Below are 16,119 nucleotides of genomic sequence, written 5' to 3' on the forward strand. Positions count from 1 at the left end.
CCAATCCTGACGGCATAAGTAAGTTTTTAAGTTCTTTCGAAATAACAAGTAAAGTGTGTATATGCAAACATTTCACATCACATTTTTCAAGATAGTTATTTTCAAGTTAATATACTGTATTATTAAGCACAGATATTGACAGTTACGTCAACTGAAAGGAAAAATGGCTAAATTGGTCTAATAACAATATAGTCTTTTTGAAAAACATGTAAAAGTACTTATATTAATACTTTTTCAATACTATCAAAAATATTCTGAAAATGATAATGGGTAACAATGGATTCCTTTAAATAAACTCAGTGAAAAGATTCAGTAGAATATTAAGACAATCAGGTAAAACAATTAAGAAGTGAGCTTTCTTATTGTAGATCCTATAAGAGGACAATCTATGTTAACCTATTATAGTCAAAAATCATGATATAATCACATTGACATAGGAGCTAAACTGTTGATATTATATGATGCATTTAGGAGACTGAACCAGCTACCCAGTTACAAATAAATAAATTCAGATTAATTCCTAGGGAAGAAATAAAGAGAGCACAAAACGTTACAGCAGAACACTCACAGCTCATTCAACAGATGGAAGCTTAACAAAGAGAAATTCAACCTAAAATTAAGAATTTTGAGTCAGTAAGAACAATTAATCAATTAATCAATTTGCTTGTTTGCGTGGCCTGGTTGCTGGCATGTGGTCCATGGACCAGGGTTGGGACTAGAAGACCTCCAAGGTTACTTCCAACTCTGTTATTCTGTGTTGCATTACATTATTAATAAGATGCAGCCCATACTGAATATGATGTTGCATTTTTTCAGGCATTACATATCAGGTCCACAGATGGAAACAGACAACTATCCAATCTGAAACAGATACTTAAAGAATAATAACAGCCAAATCCATTGGAAAAAAGCATGCTAATATACAAACCAACTTTGCAGCAAACACAAGCTCCATGTATTTTTCCCCAATAATTTTATCAACACTACAATCAGAGGCTCCAATCTACAAGACTGGACACACTTTCACATATTTTTTTCACTAGTACATGATTACATATAATGCATGTACAGATTCTGTAATACATGCCTTCATTTGCCAGCAAAGTTCTTATGCCCTCTCTATAAGACTAACAGGACACTCTTTGTATAAATATTAGCAAAAAAAGGGGGAGGGAAGCTTCATCACTATTAATAGTTGTTTTGGTATTTATAATCTGTTTCATATGCAACTTTTATCTGCAAAACCAGTCTGTCTTCTACTCCCTTCTTCCCCACCCTATTATCCCAATTTAAATTCTGCATTAGTTGAGCTACTCACTATAGCAGATAAAATGAGCCATAACCACAGAAATTTATCCTTTTACTAAAGTTATTTTTGTTAGATTAATTTTCAAAAAACTAGAAAAGTTTGAAATTGCTTTTCTCACAATTTAAAGGAGAAAAATCTGCATTCCTTTAACCATTGCTTAGAGAAACAAAACAAGTCTACCTTAATGCATAAAGTGTTACAACACAACCAGGAGAAGTTGAAAACTAATATTAAGTTCTCCATCAAAAGCCTTCTTGAAAAAAAGTGTGTAAAAGTGCAGATTATAAGAACTAAATGGAAGAAGAGCTAAAAGTAGACTAACAGTACTTCTGAATTAAAACACTTAAATATTAGGAGAAAAATCAATCACACTACAGTTAAAAATAGGAGATGGATTTCAAATTGCTGTATGTTATTAAAATATAATCTGGATAAACAACTATAAATTATTATATTACCATCTATTAGTTTAACTTCTTTCATTGTGTAGGCACTCAAGCATGTTGTTCAATTCTATTACATTAAATTCCTTCAAATCAAGCATCACCCAAAAGCAGAAGTTGTTTGCTATTTTCACCAGTTATGATTTTTATATTATATTACGACTGTAATATTGACATAACTTTGAGGACATTTTTGGTAATATCATGTTGGCTTCTAGTAATCTTCTGATCAATATCAGATTTCTAAATATTTATAGTGGTGTAATACACACACACACACACACACACACACACTTCCTTAATACCAAGACTCAGAATATAAACCTATCATTTAAAAAAATGAAATGGAAGTTTTACATGAAAAGTAGAGCAGGTAGTTGACTAGTTTGTTGGTTAGTTTTTGAGTTGCTCCTTTGGAAATTTGTTTGTGTTTCTTAAAAATAATTTATAAAATGATAGTCACACAGGCTACCTTCACTTGTGGATCACATTATAGTTTAACTGCATGATATTAATGAATACTGGAAAAAACTATGTATATCACATAAAATAATGCAGAACTACCTTTTAAAATATTCAGCTGCTTTCCTGTTCTTTAACATTTGCATTTGTATGCTGTTAGGAAAAATTGTTGACTTTTTAAAAAAAATAATCGATTCTCTTAAAATTCTAAAGAAACAAATAATGTTGGTTATCACTGTAAAGTATTATTATCTACCCTCCACATTGGCAAAAAGAATCCAAACCTCATATATAAACTGAATAAACAAAATCTCACAGACAACCCCCACTCAGTAAAAGACCTTGGAATACTAATATCAAATGATCTAAGTGCCAAAGCCCACTGCAACAATATCACCAAAAAGGCTTCTAGAGTTGTTAATCTGATCCTATGTAGCTTCTGCTCTGGCAATCTCACACTATAAACCAGAGCCTACAAAACTTTTGCCAGACCCATCCTTGAATACAGTTCATCTGTCTGGAACCCATACCACATCTCGGACATCAACGCCCTTGAAAATGTCCAAAGATACTTCACCAGAAGAGCCCTTCACTCTTCCACTCGAAACAGAATACCCTATGAAAGCAGACTATCAATCCTTGGTCTTGAAAGCTTAGAACTACGACGCCTAAAACACGATTTAAGTATTGCCCACAAGATCATATGCTGCAACGTTCTACCAGTCAATGACTACTTCAGCTTCAATCGCAACAACACAAGAGCACGCAACGGATTCAAACTTAATATTAACCGTTCCAAACTTGACTGTAAATAATATGACTTCAGCAACCGAGTTGTCGAAGCATGGAACTCATTACATGACTCAGTAGTGTCAACCCCTAACCCCCAACATTTTCCCCTTAGACTATCCACGATTGACCTCTCCAGGTTCCTTAGAGGTCAGTAAGGGGCGTGCATGTGCCTTCCGTCCCCTGTCTAATTTTCTCTGCTTATCTCTCATTATGTATGACATTCTTGTAAGACTAAGAAGTATTTCAAGTTGGCTTAGACTTTTGTTGGCTTCTATGATACATTTGTGTAGATTATTGGCAACAATGCAGAAGATAGATGTAAAAGATTTCTTCCAAAAGGTTTGTTTTGTTTTTGTTTTTTACTGTTCAGCTGAACTTTAAACCCGACTAGTTTCCATCCAGAATGTAATCTGACCCTACCTAGTTTCCAAACCCAGATATAATCACCATTTTGCTACCTTTGGAGCCCTTCTGAATGCTGAATGTAATGTATGAAACTTAATTGAATGTAATTGAATTGAATATAGGGCACTTCCCATACTTTGCCATATTTGGAATAATCCAGGAAGGAAATGGAAGATGAAATTTATTCTATCAATCTTCTTATAATTATCATTCTTCTTACTCTCAATCTCATTATTTCTATTGTTCTTGCTTAAATTTATTATGTCTGTCCACTCCCAAAAATTTAAGTGACCAAGATGATCAAAATACACCTTTAAAGCCTAACAACAAAACTTAACTTCCCAGACTAAAGAGCATCCAAATGGACAAAGAAAGAAGGAGCTTCATAGATACATTGATCCCAAGATCAGACCTAGGATTAAGGCCTTGGGTGCCATACATAACTCTTGGAGATGGTCTTCTAGTGGAATGCAATGTTGATGAATTCTCAATAGGGTTAGGGTTAAGAATGGGGAAAGTTGAAGCATTTCTTTCAGATGGAAAAATAGTTTTAACTTTTTTCCTTTCCTTTTTGTTTCCTTTTATTTCATTTTGATACTATTCACTCTTTGTGTGTGTCTGGGTGCCTCTCTCTCTCTTTCTCTCTCTTTCGCTGCACAATTTATTATTTTAAAAGGGCTGCTTTTTATTTATTTATTTTCTATTCCAGGTCAGTTACATTAATATACTTCTGCCATAACTTAATGAAACTAGCATAATTTTTTATGTTCTGTTTACCATTCCACATAGTGACCATTTGTATAAATAAAACAATTTGGACAATACTGGCAGTATTTATAATATGAAGATGAACAGATGTTTCAAATTTGCTTAATTATATGCAAGTTTTGTTTGAAGATGTTGACTAAATCAACAATTTAGTCTGCTTCACTATAGCTTTAATTTCATTCCTTTTCACTAATTACACACACACAAATTAAATGGCTACAATTTATATACCAGCATTTTTAGGTCTCTGAGTTAAATTCAAAAATATTTGATATCAAACCTATTATAAAAACTTTTTAATTGACAAAAATTCTCAAACGAAACATTTTTGGGAGTCTGAAGAAAAGTTATAAAGTATAACGTTGAGCAAATTTTATAAGCTAGCAAGCAAGAATATATTAGTTTTAGCTTTCCTTTGTTATTGAACCATTATTGAAATGGAACACAGTCTTCACTATAAAAAGAAAAGTCTTTAGAAGTTAACCTGTAAGATATGAAGCAGCCTTCTTTTTAAATGTCTAACACATTTTATTGTTTATTTCCATTGAAGTTTGATTGATGCTCTACATTGCTGAAGCCTTCCCACACCCCCTAGTTTTGTAACCAGAGATTTGTGTCTGTTTGGGTTTCATTTATTAAGCTCCATTAAATTTTTCAGCTGCTTTCCTTATAGGGATAGCAGCAACTATTTAAGCTATCATAGCTAGAGGGGGAGGGGGGAGAAAAAGGAGTTAGCATTTTTCTTAACATTTAACAAAGCAGGCAATTAAAGTCATACAAAAAAAGAAACAGCCAAGCTGCCTATGTTGTATAATAATAATAATTTTATAATAATAATTTATTAGATTTGTATGCCGCCTCTCTCCACAGACTCGGAGAGGGGCATTTTTTACTTACTTTGTTTCTGATAAAACAATCCTGAGCATGGCCTAGCATCTACAAAAGAGAACAACGTATGTTCAAATTGCATATTTCAGTTTCCATATGGAACATGGATATCAATTATTGAAACAGCTAAAAGTTAATTAAATCATGTTAATAATGGATAATTGTGGCTTAACTTCATTTCTCCCTAGAGCCACCACATTTTGTTGTCAAACCTCGAGATCAAATAGCTACATTGGGTAGAACAGTCACTTTCCAGTGTGAAGCAACTGGGAACCCTCAACCAGCAATATTTTGGCGAAGAGAAGGAAGCCAGGTAAAATAAACTGCAATTACATAATGTAAATTGTTAATGAACAAAAGTGTGAAACTAATTTCAATATGAAACCAATCTAATGACTGAATCCCAATTAAAGGGGGAAATAATCTGTACATAACTGAACAATTTACATAATAAAATTTTGGTGATTCAGGAAATAAATATTCATTGACTTTTGGAAAACAGTCTCACTATTCTCTTTCAATAGTGCAACAGTTTTAGTACAACAGAATTGAAAATGATAAAAGAATTCTGATTATATACAGAGGTACCTCTACTTACGAACTTAATTCGTTCAATGACCAGGTTCTTAAGTAGAAAAGTTTGTAAGTAGAAGCAATTTTTCCCATAGGAATCAATGTAAAAGCAAATAATGTGTGTGATTGGGGAAACCACAGGGAGGCTGGAGGCCCTGTTGCCTCACAGGAGATTCCTAGAGAGGCCCCACAAAGGCTTCTCCCTGCCTGGCCCTGTTTCCTCCCAGGAGATTCCTAGAGAGGCCCCGCGGAGGCTTCTCCCTGCCTTTTCCAGTTACAGTTTCAGAGGCTCAGGTTTGTAAGTGGAAAATGCTTCTTGAAAAGAGGCAAAAAAATGTTGAACACCCAGTTCTTATCTAGAAAATCTTGAACACCCAGTTCTTATCTAGAAAAGTTCATAAGTAGAGGCGTTTGTAGGTAGAGGTACCACTGTACATACAATCCTGTTATTTTTTCAGACTTTCTGTACGGACTTGTATGTATAGGAATGCAGAAATAATAAATGTTATGCTATATCAGCAAGCTAACATGTTCTCCTTTCTAAAGCAACTAAGAAAAGGTTGTTTCCTCTCAATTTGTCTATAGCCTCAATTATTCAGATTCCTGAATATTATACACTTATCATACATATATACCCATCCATTTGTCTAAAAGAATAAAAAAAGAATGTATATGTAAATGTGAGACAGAGTCTCATGGTCCAGGGGTTTTTGTGATGCTTTCTTCTGTGATGTTTTATCAAATTTGCAATATAACCCTTAACCCTGATATTTTCTAATGACTTACTTTATTTTCAAGATCAGCCAAGGTTAACTAACCTTACCATATTTGTGTCTATTAATACATTCAATATCGGCAACTTTTTATACTTTTTTATATTCTAGAACTTACTGTTCTCCTACCAACCTCCCCAGTCTTCCAACCGATTTTCAGTCTCTCAGACAGGTGATCTTACAATTACAAATGTCCAGAGATCTGATGTTGGATATTATATCTGCCAGACTTTAAATGTTGCAGGCAGCATCACAACAAAAGCTTACTTAGAGGTAACTGATGGTAAGTTTATGTTTAATTGCTAATAAAGTAGCAATAGTTTGGGAGCAAAAGTTGATAATTTTGCATCTTTATGATTGTCTGCTAAATAATATATTTGCAAAGCTGGAAATCAAGAGCTTTCACACTTTTGGTTTAATTATTTTTGCTTATCTAACAAACAGTTCAGAGACATAATCTCAGTTTCACATACCATTGCATGTCATAATGTCTCAATTATAGTTTAATACTGTATTTTGTTATACTATGTAAATAGGTAAGAAGAAATGCATGTATGTTTACATTTCTTTATCTAAAATAGAAAAAATTACAAAGTATTCATGTTTAGTTTTACAGTGTAAAATATTTATAATAATACAAATATTATTACCATTATCATTTTAATAGTAATGAAAGTTAATAATAACTTTTATTAACATTTATTTTGCTTATTAAAAAGTTAAAGTATCAGATAATGTTTCATTATATTTTAATCCCAAAGTAATTTTATTTTATGTATTTATTCATATTTTATATTTCTTAACCATCATCTCCCTTGGAGATTTGTTGTTGTTTAAATGATTTCAAAAGTGTTTCTACTTGTGCACATATTTTTTTTCTTTTTCTTCTACCAGTGATTGTAGACCGACCTCCCCCTGTCATTCGTCAGGGTCCTGTTAATCAAACTGTAGCTGTAGATGGTACTTTAATACTCAACTGTATAGCTGCAGGCACTGTCATGCCCATAATCCTCTGGAGGAAAGATGGCGTCCTTATCTCTACTCAGGATTCTCGAATCAAGCAAATGGAATCTGGGGCACTACAGATTCGATATGCAAAGGTAGCTTAAAACCTTTTTTTAAATGTTTTACTTTTCTCTGGAGTTCTGAACGCTGCTCTCTGGTGATTTTAAAATGTATGAATAGTTATATAACTACTGTATATTCTATCATCTTAGTTTCATCTGATCTCATTCTTTGTTCAGTTTATAGTGTGTTCTTTATATGAGTGCCTTTTTATGAGTGCTTTCTTTATATGAGTACTTGTTTTTCTAACAAAAGTTATGTAATGTTTATTTTAACTCTTATTCATTAGGTAGCACATAAATCTGAAGAAAGTCAATGTGGTATATTGATTAATGTAGTAGACTAGAAAGGAAATACCCTGAGTTCAGCTTTTATTATTTCAAAAACTTTTTAAATTTTCAGCTAGGTGATTCCGGTCGGTACACATGTATTGCCTCGACCTCAAGCGGTGAAGCATCATGGAGTGCTTACATTGAAGTTCAAGGTAAATTAATCAGCATTCACGAGAACAGAATATTTTTTAACTATAAGCTAATTGTCAGGGTTCCAGGTAACATCCAAATTTAAATCAGAGTCCAAGTCAAGACATTCCTCCAGCTTGACACTAATAATTTTTGTGTAATAAAAACAATGTATTAATGTAACCATAGTAGATTCTAGGTCAAGCTCTTAGTAATAAATGCTTTCATTTTCTAGAATTTGGCATTCCAGTACAGCCACCACGACCTACTGATCCTAATTTGATTCCTAGTGCACCATCAAAACCTGAAATTACTGATGTCAGACGAAATACAGTAACCCTCTCATGGAAACCTAATTTGAATTCAGGTGCAACTCCAACCTCTTATATAATAGATGCCTTCAGGTATTATGCCTTTCATGTATTCCAGTTGTGTTTCTTTTAAGACTGTTAAATCAGAGGCATGCATCAACCTGTTTGGTTTATATATTCTGTCTTCTTAGCCATGCAGCTGGTAGCAGTTGGCAAACTGTAGCAGAAAATGTGAAAACAGAAACATTTGCAGTAAAAGGACTGAAACCAAATGCCATTTATCTGTTCCTTGTTCGTGCAGCCAATGCATATGGAATTAGTGATCCCAGTCAGATATCTGACCCAGTGAAAACTCAAGGTAAAATGTGTGTGTGTATGTGTAAAGCACATATAGTTATTATGTAATGGTGGGGAGTTGATACAAGAAATCATATGATTCAATTTTAGTCAGTACAATTTGGAGAAAAGTAAAGCTTTCCTTTATGCAGATACCGTATTATTCGGAGCATAAGACGCACCGGAATATAAGACATACCTTAGTTTTGGGGGAGAAAAATAGGGAAAAGAATCTGCGTACCAGATATTCATTTAACTAGCGTCTTTCGTCTAGTCAGCTTCAGCACATTATTTTATCCCCTGGTTAAGGGCTTAAACAAAATATTCTGAGAGATTAACAATGAAAGAGCTGGGAACATCATTAGCACCTGGAAAGAAACAGTCTGAGCAAGTAGAGCAATGGAAAAAGACTTAGGGCTTGGAAAACATTCTTCATAGAGAGACACAATGAAAGAGCCTGCAAGGTAAGAGCTAGGGAGATCGTTAGCAGCTAGTTAGGGCTGGGGGAAAAAAGCTACATTCAGAGTATCAGACACACCCTGGGGGGGGGATTATTGACCCCCTCGGAGAGGGTCTGCAACTTGGGCATCCTCCTCGACCCACAGCTGACATTAGAACACCATCTTTCGGCTGTGATGAGGGGAGCGTTTGCTAAGGGTTCCCTGGTGCACCAGTTGCAGCCCAATTTGGACCGGGGGTCACTGCTCACAGTCACTCATGTCCTCATCACCTCGAGGCTCGACTACTGTAATGCTCTCTACATGGGACTACCTTTGAAAAGTGTTCGGAAAGTCCAGATCATGCAGAACGCAGCTGCGATAGCAATCATGGGCTTCCCTCGATCTGCCCATGTTACACCAACACTTCACAGCCTGCACTGGCTGCCGATCAGTTTCCAGTCACAATTCAAAGTGTTGTTTATGGCCTATAAAGCCCTACATGGCATACCTTCGAGACCGCCTTCTGCCACACGAATCCCAGTGACCAATTAGGTCCCACAAAGTTGGCCTTCTCCGGATTCCGTTGACAAAACAATGTCGTTTGGTGGGACCCAGGGAAAGAGCCTTCTCTGTGGTGGCCCCGGCCCTCTGGAATCAGCTGCCCCCAGAGATTAGGACTGCCCCCACCCTCCTTGCCTTCCGCAAACTCTTAAAAACCTACCCTGGCTGTCCCGTTTTATGCATGGTTTGTTGAATTATGTGATTGTTTTGAATAAGGGTTTCTTAATGTGTTCTGTTTTAACATTGGATTTGTAGACTGTATTGTTTGTTGGAAGCCACTCCGAGTACCCAGAGAGGGACGGCATACAAATCAAATCAAATAAATAAATAAACAAACAAACAAACAAACAAATAACAAATCTTTTAAATAAATAAATAAATAAATAATCCGCCTCTTTTGGGGAATATTCAATTTTAATAATTTGAATAGACATAATAGAAAAGAATTTAAATACAACAGAATTAGAAACTATTCAGATGGTCTGATAATATATACATTGTATGCCTATATCTTATGCATTTTCTAACATCCCATGCAAGCCATTTTGTTTGCGTATTTAATAGTTTAGTATTGGAGTCAAATCAACGCCTGTTACTTTTTCAAACCATATTAAACTGTTGTGATCCAGATAATACAGTGCTTTTCTTTGTTGGATGCTAAATAATTTGTTCTAATTATGTACAATGTATTCTGTTCTTTGTTTGGTTCCCCCTTTTCATTTCATTTCTAATTTATTTCTGATTTTAATTCTTACTATCTGTTAGAAATGAAAATCAATGTAATTTAACAAAATTAATTTAAAACATTATTATGCAAAGATTCTGCTACTAATTTGTTTTCCAATACTTTTCATACCATACATATCTGACAATTGGTAAAAATTGTTGCAGATGTTCCACCAACAAATCAGGGTGTGGATCACAAGCAAGTACAAAGAGAGCTGGGTGATGTTGTCCTACATCTCCATAATCCAACCATTCTTTCATCTTCTTCTATTGAAGTTCACTGGACAGTAAGTAAATAACAGCAACAATATGGAATGGCCAATAGAAAGACAGCTCTGAAATATTACCAAAATGCAGTGATACATTGCAGTGGTAGGTTCCTACCGGTATACCCTGGAGCTCCATTTCAGTAGCAGCCCGCAGATTGCGCAATTTGCGCATGATGGCACCGGTGCCGTCTTTGCCAATCCGTTGAATGGCGCCATCTCTTTTTTTGAATTTTTAAATTTATTTTGCTTCTTGAGCATGCACAGAAACAAAATCTTGTAAGGGGATACTCGCATGCACGTGATTTCAGCCATTTTTTTGTTTCTGCACATGCGTGGAAGGAAAAATTCACCAAAATCATACATGTGCATCTTCTCATGAGATTTCAGTGCTTTTTTGTTTCCAACACATGCGCACAAGCAAAATCACGCCATGGGAATGTTCGCGAGTGTAACAAGCATATGCACACACGCAAATTGTCAAGATGCACATGCAGTGCACCAGTGTGCAGATAAGAGGAACCCTCCCCTGATGCATTGCTGATCCTTCCCCCTTTATTACCTTAATGTGAGATACAGTTGAGTATTCTTAGTAAGTCTAAATTATATTAATGGACTTTGGTTAGGCAGAACAATCAGAAGTAAAAGGGTAAAAGTTAAAATTAATCGACCACGGGGATGCTAATCTAGTAATCTATTCATTTCTGTCCATTTGATTCAGTGCTATGCTCAAAGCAAATATGCATTTTAGGCGGTGGCCTTATCACTACTAATTATAACTACATTGTTTCCTTGGTGCTCTTTGTGATTAGAAATAAAAATAATTTGAATTTAAAATAAATTTAAAATGTAATAAATACATTTTACTATTTATATAATTACCCATCTTTTCCTTTGGTAGTGTTAATTTCTATCATGTTTCCCTGAAAATAAGACTTGGTCTTATTTTATTTTTATCCTGAAAAACCGACTAGGGCTTATTTTCAAGGGGTGTCTTAATTTTATTTATTTTTTGCCCTACCTTTCAGGGCAGCTTATTGTCCCAGAGAAGCCTAAAATGACACTTCAGCTCTGGTCTCTGCTGCTGCAAAAGACATTGCTGGCACTCTCTGAGCATGATCGAAGCCAGTGAGCAGGCACAGTTGGAGTGCAGCTTCTTCCTGTTTTTTCTTTGCCCTCAGTTAGGAACAGAGTGTGGTTAAATGGTGGGTGAATTTGTGAGCTATTCCTAAATAGTGTTGGGCAAACCGAACTTGCATAGTTCAGGTCTGTGCCGAACTTTGCAGGGTTCGGCATACCGAACCTGAACCCAAACTTTTCCAGAAGTCCATGTTCAGGTTCGGTGTTTGTGCTGAACCCTGTGGTGGGTGGGAGGGGGAGGTGGGGAGGGCTTTGAGGCTCAAGCCGCCGACTCGGCTTGGGGGGCAGGAGGGGCGACTCCAGACCCGCATCCTGACTTCTCCTTCCCAGCGCTTCGCCTCACACTGGGCCAGAGGGGTGGGGAGGCAGGTTCTGCTGGGCCAGCTATTCAGGATCCCAGCCAGCAGCTTCAAGTGGACGGTAGGCGGGAGGGGGAGGCGGGGAACGCTCTTTGAGAAGCTGCTCCAGGAAGACTGAGGGGGGTGGTTATACCTCCCTGCCCTGTGCACTCACACACCCTGCGAAGGTCCGGGGCGCAAAGTTTGAGGAGGATCCCGGGGAGGAAGGATGCCAATGGGAGAGGAAGGAAAAGAGGGGGAATAGCAATCTTATACAAACACACCAGGACTCTGCTTTTGTTCCTTGGCAGGGAAAGGCTATTTTTGTTTCCCCCTGCTTGGCTGCCTTAATCCTCCGCGTCGTCCTGGCTCTCCCAAAGCGAAAACACACATATAAACAAACACAATTGCTCACACCCAAAAACCGAGCCAGGCAGCAGCAACGGCACCTGGAAAGAGTTTGCCTTTTAGTCTCCAAAGAAATTTGCAGCCTGGTTTGGTTTTTGGGTGTGAGCGAGTGTGTTTGTGAAGACCAGCGTTTGTGCTTCACAGAGAGAGAGATAGAGTGAGAGAGAGAAAGAAAGAATCTCACGGCGATGGAGGAAGGCACGCAGCAGGTGAGAAAAGAGGGGGGGCGAAGCCCGGACCTTCGCGGGGTGTGTGAGTGCACAGGGCAGGGAGATACAACCACCCCCATTCAGTCTTCCTGGGGCGGCTTCTCAAAGAGCCTTCCCCCTCCCTCTCCTACCCACCACCCGCTTGAAGCTGCCGGCCATATCCTGAATAGCCGGCCAGCAGAACCTGCCTCCCAAGTCCTCTTGCCCGGCGGGAGGCGAAACGCTGGAGGGGGAAGTCAGGCTCCGGGTCTGGAGTCGCCCCTCCTGCCCCTCAAGCTGGAGCCTGACACACACCCTCTAGCACTTCACCTCCCACCGGGCAAGAGATGTTGGGGTTCGGGTTTGGCGAACTTACCCGAACTCCAACGGCAAGTTCGGCCAAACTCGCCGAACCCGAACTTCAATGGGTTCGCCCAACACTATTACTAAAGCCTCAGCAGGGTCGGAGTATCACCTGGATGGTAGGCTGAGAAAGTGAGCTTAATACATGTGGAGTGGGTACGGGTTGAGCTTGACATTTTACCTTCCTGCAAACTTTTGGCTGTACACAAAACAAATAGAAGCAGCAGAGACCCTGGCTTGTTTCTCTCCCCCAAACTCCACCAGAAATGGGTCTTTGCAAGGTCTGTCATAGCAGCACAGTGTCTCACAGTAGGATGCTGCAAACCTTGTTTTGGTGTTGCATACATGAGCGGCAGCACCGCCGCAAGCTTCAACACACCAATTCCGTGGTGTCATGCCAAAAGTAGCTGCGCCAGTATGACAAATCTCACAGTAATGCCAGCGCTCATAACACTATAACACAACAACACTACAAGTGGTGGAGCCACTGCTCATGGGCGCAATGTCACAACAAGCTTTGCAGCATCCTGCTGCAAGTGGCTGCACCAGTACGACAAATCTCACAAAATCCCATTTCTGGTGGAGTTTGGGGAAAAGAAAAAAGCCAGGATCTTTGCAGGACACCATCTGTGCCAGTGTGGCAAGCCTTATGGTGGTGCCATCACTCGCAAAAGACAGGAAGGTGAAATGCCAAGCTCAACCCCTACCTACACCTCATGTATTAAGCCTGCTTTCTCAGCCTAATACCCAAGCAACCCTCCCCTCCTGCTGAAGTTTTAGGCATACCTAACAAGTTAATTGACCCACCATTTCATCACAAATCACTCTGCTCCCGAATGCGGGCAAAGCTAAAGCAAGAAGAAGCAGCTATTCACATCCTGCCTTAAGCAGATATGAATGGCTGCAGAAGTAGCGGTTGACAAGGGTCAGGGCATGGGTGTGTAGAGCAGCTCTTCTTACCCAGTTCTAGCTTGATTTTTAAGCCTGCACATCACCCCTTTTCATACAATCAGATAGTTTGGTGGGGCTTAGTTACTGCTTATTTTGAGGGTAGGCCTTGTTTTAGTCTTAAGTGTTGAAAATCAGGCTAGAGCCTGTTTTCTAGGTAAGTAATATTTTGGGGAAAACACAGTATTATTTTTGTCTTCAAAATACTTTGTGGGTTTTATTATTTCTAGGAAATTATTTAAGCTAAGAAATATTGACTTGATCATAGTTACCCAAAAAATGGCTCTGGATTTATAAAAGCAAAATCTGCTTTGAGTCACATTTAACTCATAGTGACCTCTTGGAAATAATATATAAGTAGCTGCCATTGCTTTTCTGCGTTTCAATTTCCCAGGCGAGTCTGCATACCTGGAATTCACTGGCACAATCCCATTTCAGAACATGTTTAGCTTCCAAGATCATCCAGGTGTTGCTACTTGCTGGATTCTGCATTTATATGAGAATCTAACTTCCTTTTAAATTCTGTTCTGAATCTACTAATATGGTCAACTAGTAGAAAACTAAAATGAATGCTTAGCTTTCTGAAATTATTCTGAAGCCCTATTACATTCTGACATCATTTAGTAAGATTTGTGTGTACTCTTTTTACTTGCAAGGTAATTTGATAAGTTTACTCTTGAAAGCTGGTGAAGAATACTCACACGCACTATATTGAATACATAACTATGAGAAATTAAATGTATATCAATAGTGTTTGATGACATGGGGTTACATGTATGTGTGTGTGTGTGTGTCTATATACATACGGACATACATACATACATACATACATGACGGTCTTGGCATATTCAGGTTTCTTCCTGTGTAGGATTTGGACATTTCTGGCGTATCCCAGCCATACAAACTGAAACCAGACTCAGAACACAAATTGCAAAACAATTAAGTAGCCTGCAAGCTCCAACTACTCAGGATATCACCCCTAATCCACAATCATTAACTAATCAGCATACCTCAGTTACATCAATGACCCCAGGTGTTACCCCACTGACTCACCAGGAAGTTTTTACACAGCAGGAAATTGCTGAGCCATCAAACCACACCCAGCCACCAGTATTTATAGAGGGAAGGCAGCTCAGGTCTCGCTGTGTTCGCCCTAGAACAAGGACAGAAGCACCAGCCTGAAGATGACGAGTGGGACCTCGTCGAAACGTCACCAGAAATTTCCAAATCCTACACGGGAAGAAACCCGAATATGCCAAGACTGTCATACCTGTACCCATGAAAATCTACGAAAACATATATGTATGTATGTATGTATGTATGTTTGTTTATTTGTTTGTTTTCGTAGATTTTCACGTCATCTTTAGGCTGGTGCTATCTATCTATCTATCTATCTATCTATCTATCTATCTATCTATCTATCTATCTATCTATCTATATATATATATATATATATATATATATATAAAAAGAGAGAGAGAGAGAGATGTAGAGATGATTGATAGATAGATAGATAGATAGATAGATAGATAGATAGATAGATAGATAGATATACTGTATTAATTTAATATGGGTGCTCTGTCTTTAATGTATACAGTATATTCAGGGATATAAAATTTTGTACAGAACAATAGCTTCATCTCAAGGGGAATCTGAATGGTTGATTAGTAAATATATATATATATATATATTTATTATTTAATATGGGTGTTCTGTCTTTAATGTTAGGTTGACCAACAATCCCAGTATATTCAGGGATATAAAATTTTGTACAGAACAACAGCTTCATCTCAAGGGGAATCTGAATGGTTGATTTTTGATGTAAGGACACCAACAAAAAACAGCATTGTAATTCCTGAACTCAAAAAAGGAGTGAACTATGAAATTAAGGCTCGACCTTTTTTTAATGAATTTCAAGGAGCTGATAGTGAAGTGAAATTTGCCAAAACGTTTGAAGAAGGTATGTAGTAGTATAACTGCCATAGGTTTTTTTAAGTATTTCTAACTCATATTCATTATGAATTTTTTTTATCTTTCTCCTTATATTGATGACAAGTATCAACTTCCAAGTAGCCCTGCATTACTTTTTGCTATATCAATGAATAATTATTATTTTCTTTTTAAGAGTTTAGTTATGCAACACTTTGGACTTTAT

General features: G+C 37.4%; 1 protein-coding gene across 4 annotated transcripts in view; it reads left to right on the forward strand.

The window, feature by feature from the left end:
• Nucleotides 1-16,119, forward strand: part of ROBO1 (roundabout guidance receptor 1) — a 263,181-nt gene that overhangs the window by 187,664 nt on the left and 59,398 nt on the right. For all 4 annotated transcript variants that reach the window (XM_070750258.1, XM_070750260.1, XM_070750259.1 and 1 more), the window contains exons 7-14: nt 5,256-5,380; nt 6,525-6,696; nt 7,308-7,513; nt 7,881-7,962; nt 8,175-8,343; nt 8,442-8,608; nt 10,479-10,600; nt 15,693-15,924. In XM_070750258.1, the coding sequence (XP_070606359.1) occupies nt 5,256-5,380; nt 6,525-6,696; nt 7,308-7,513; nt 7,881-7,962; nt 8,175-8,343; nt 8,442-8,608; nt 10,479-10,600; nt 15,693-15,924 (1,275 nt within the window). The remainder of the gene's footprint in view (nt 1-5,255; nt 5,381-6,524; nt 6,697-7,307; nt 7,514-7,880; nt 7,963-8,174; nt 8,344-8,441; nt 8,609-10,478; nt 10,601-15,692; nt 15,925-16,119) is intronic.

This window comes from Erythrolamprus reginae, chromosome 4, assembly GCF_031021105.1.
Source record: "Erythrolamprus reginae isolate rEryReg1 chromosome 4, rEryReg1.hap1, whole genome shotgun sequence".
NCBI lineage: Eukaryota > Metazoa > Chordata > Lepidosauria > Squamata > Dipsadidae > Erythrolamprus > Erythrolamprus reginae.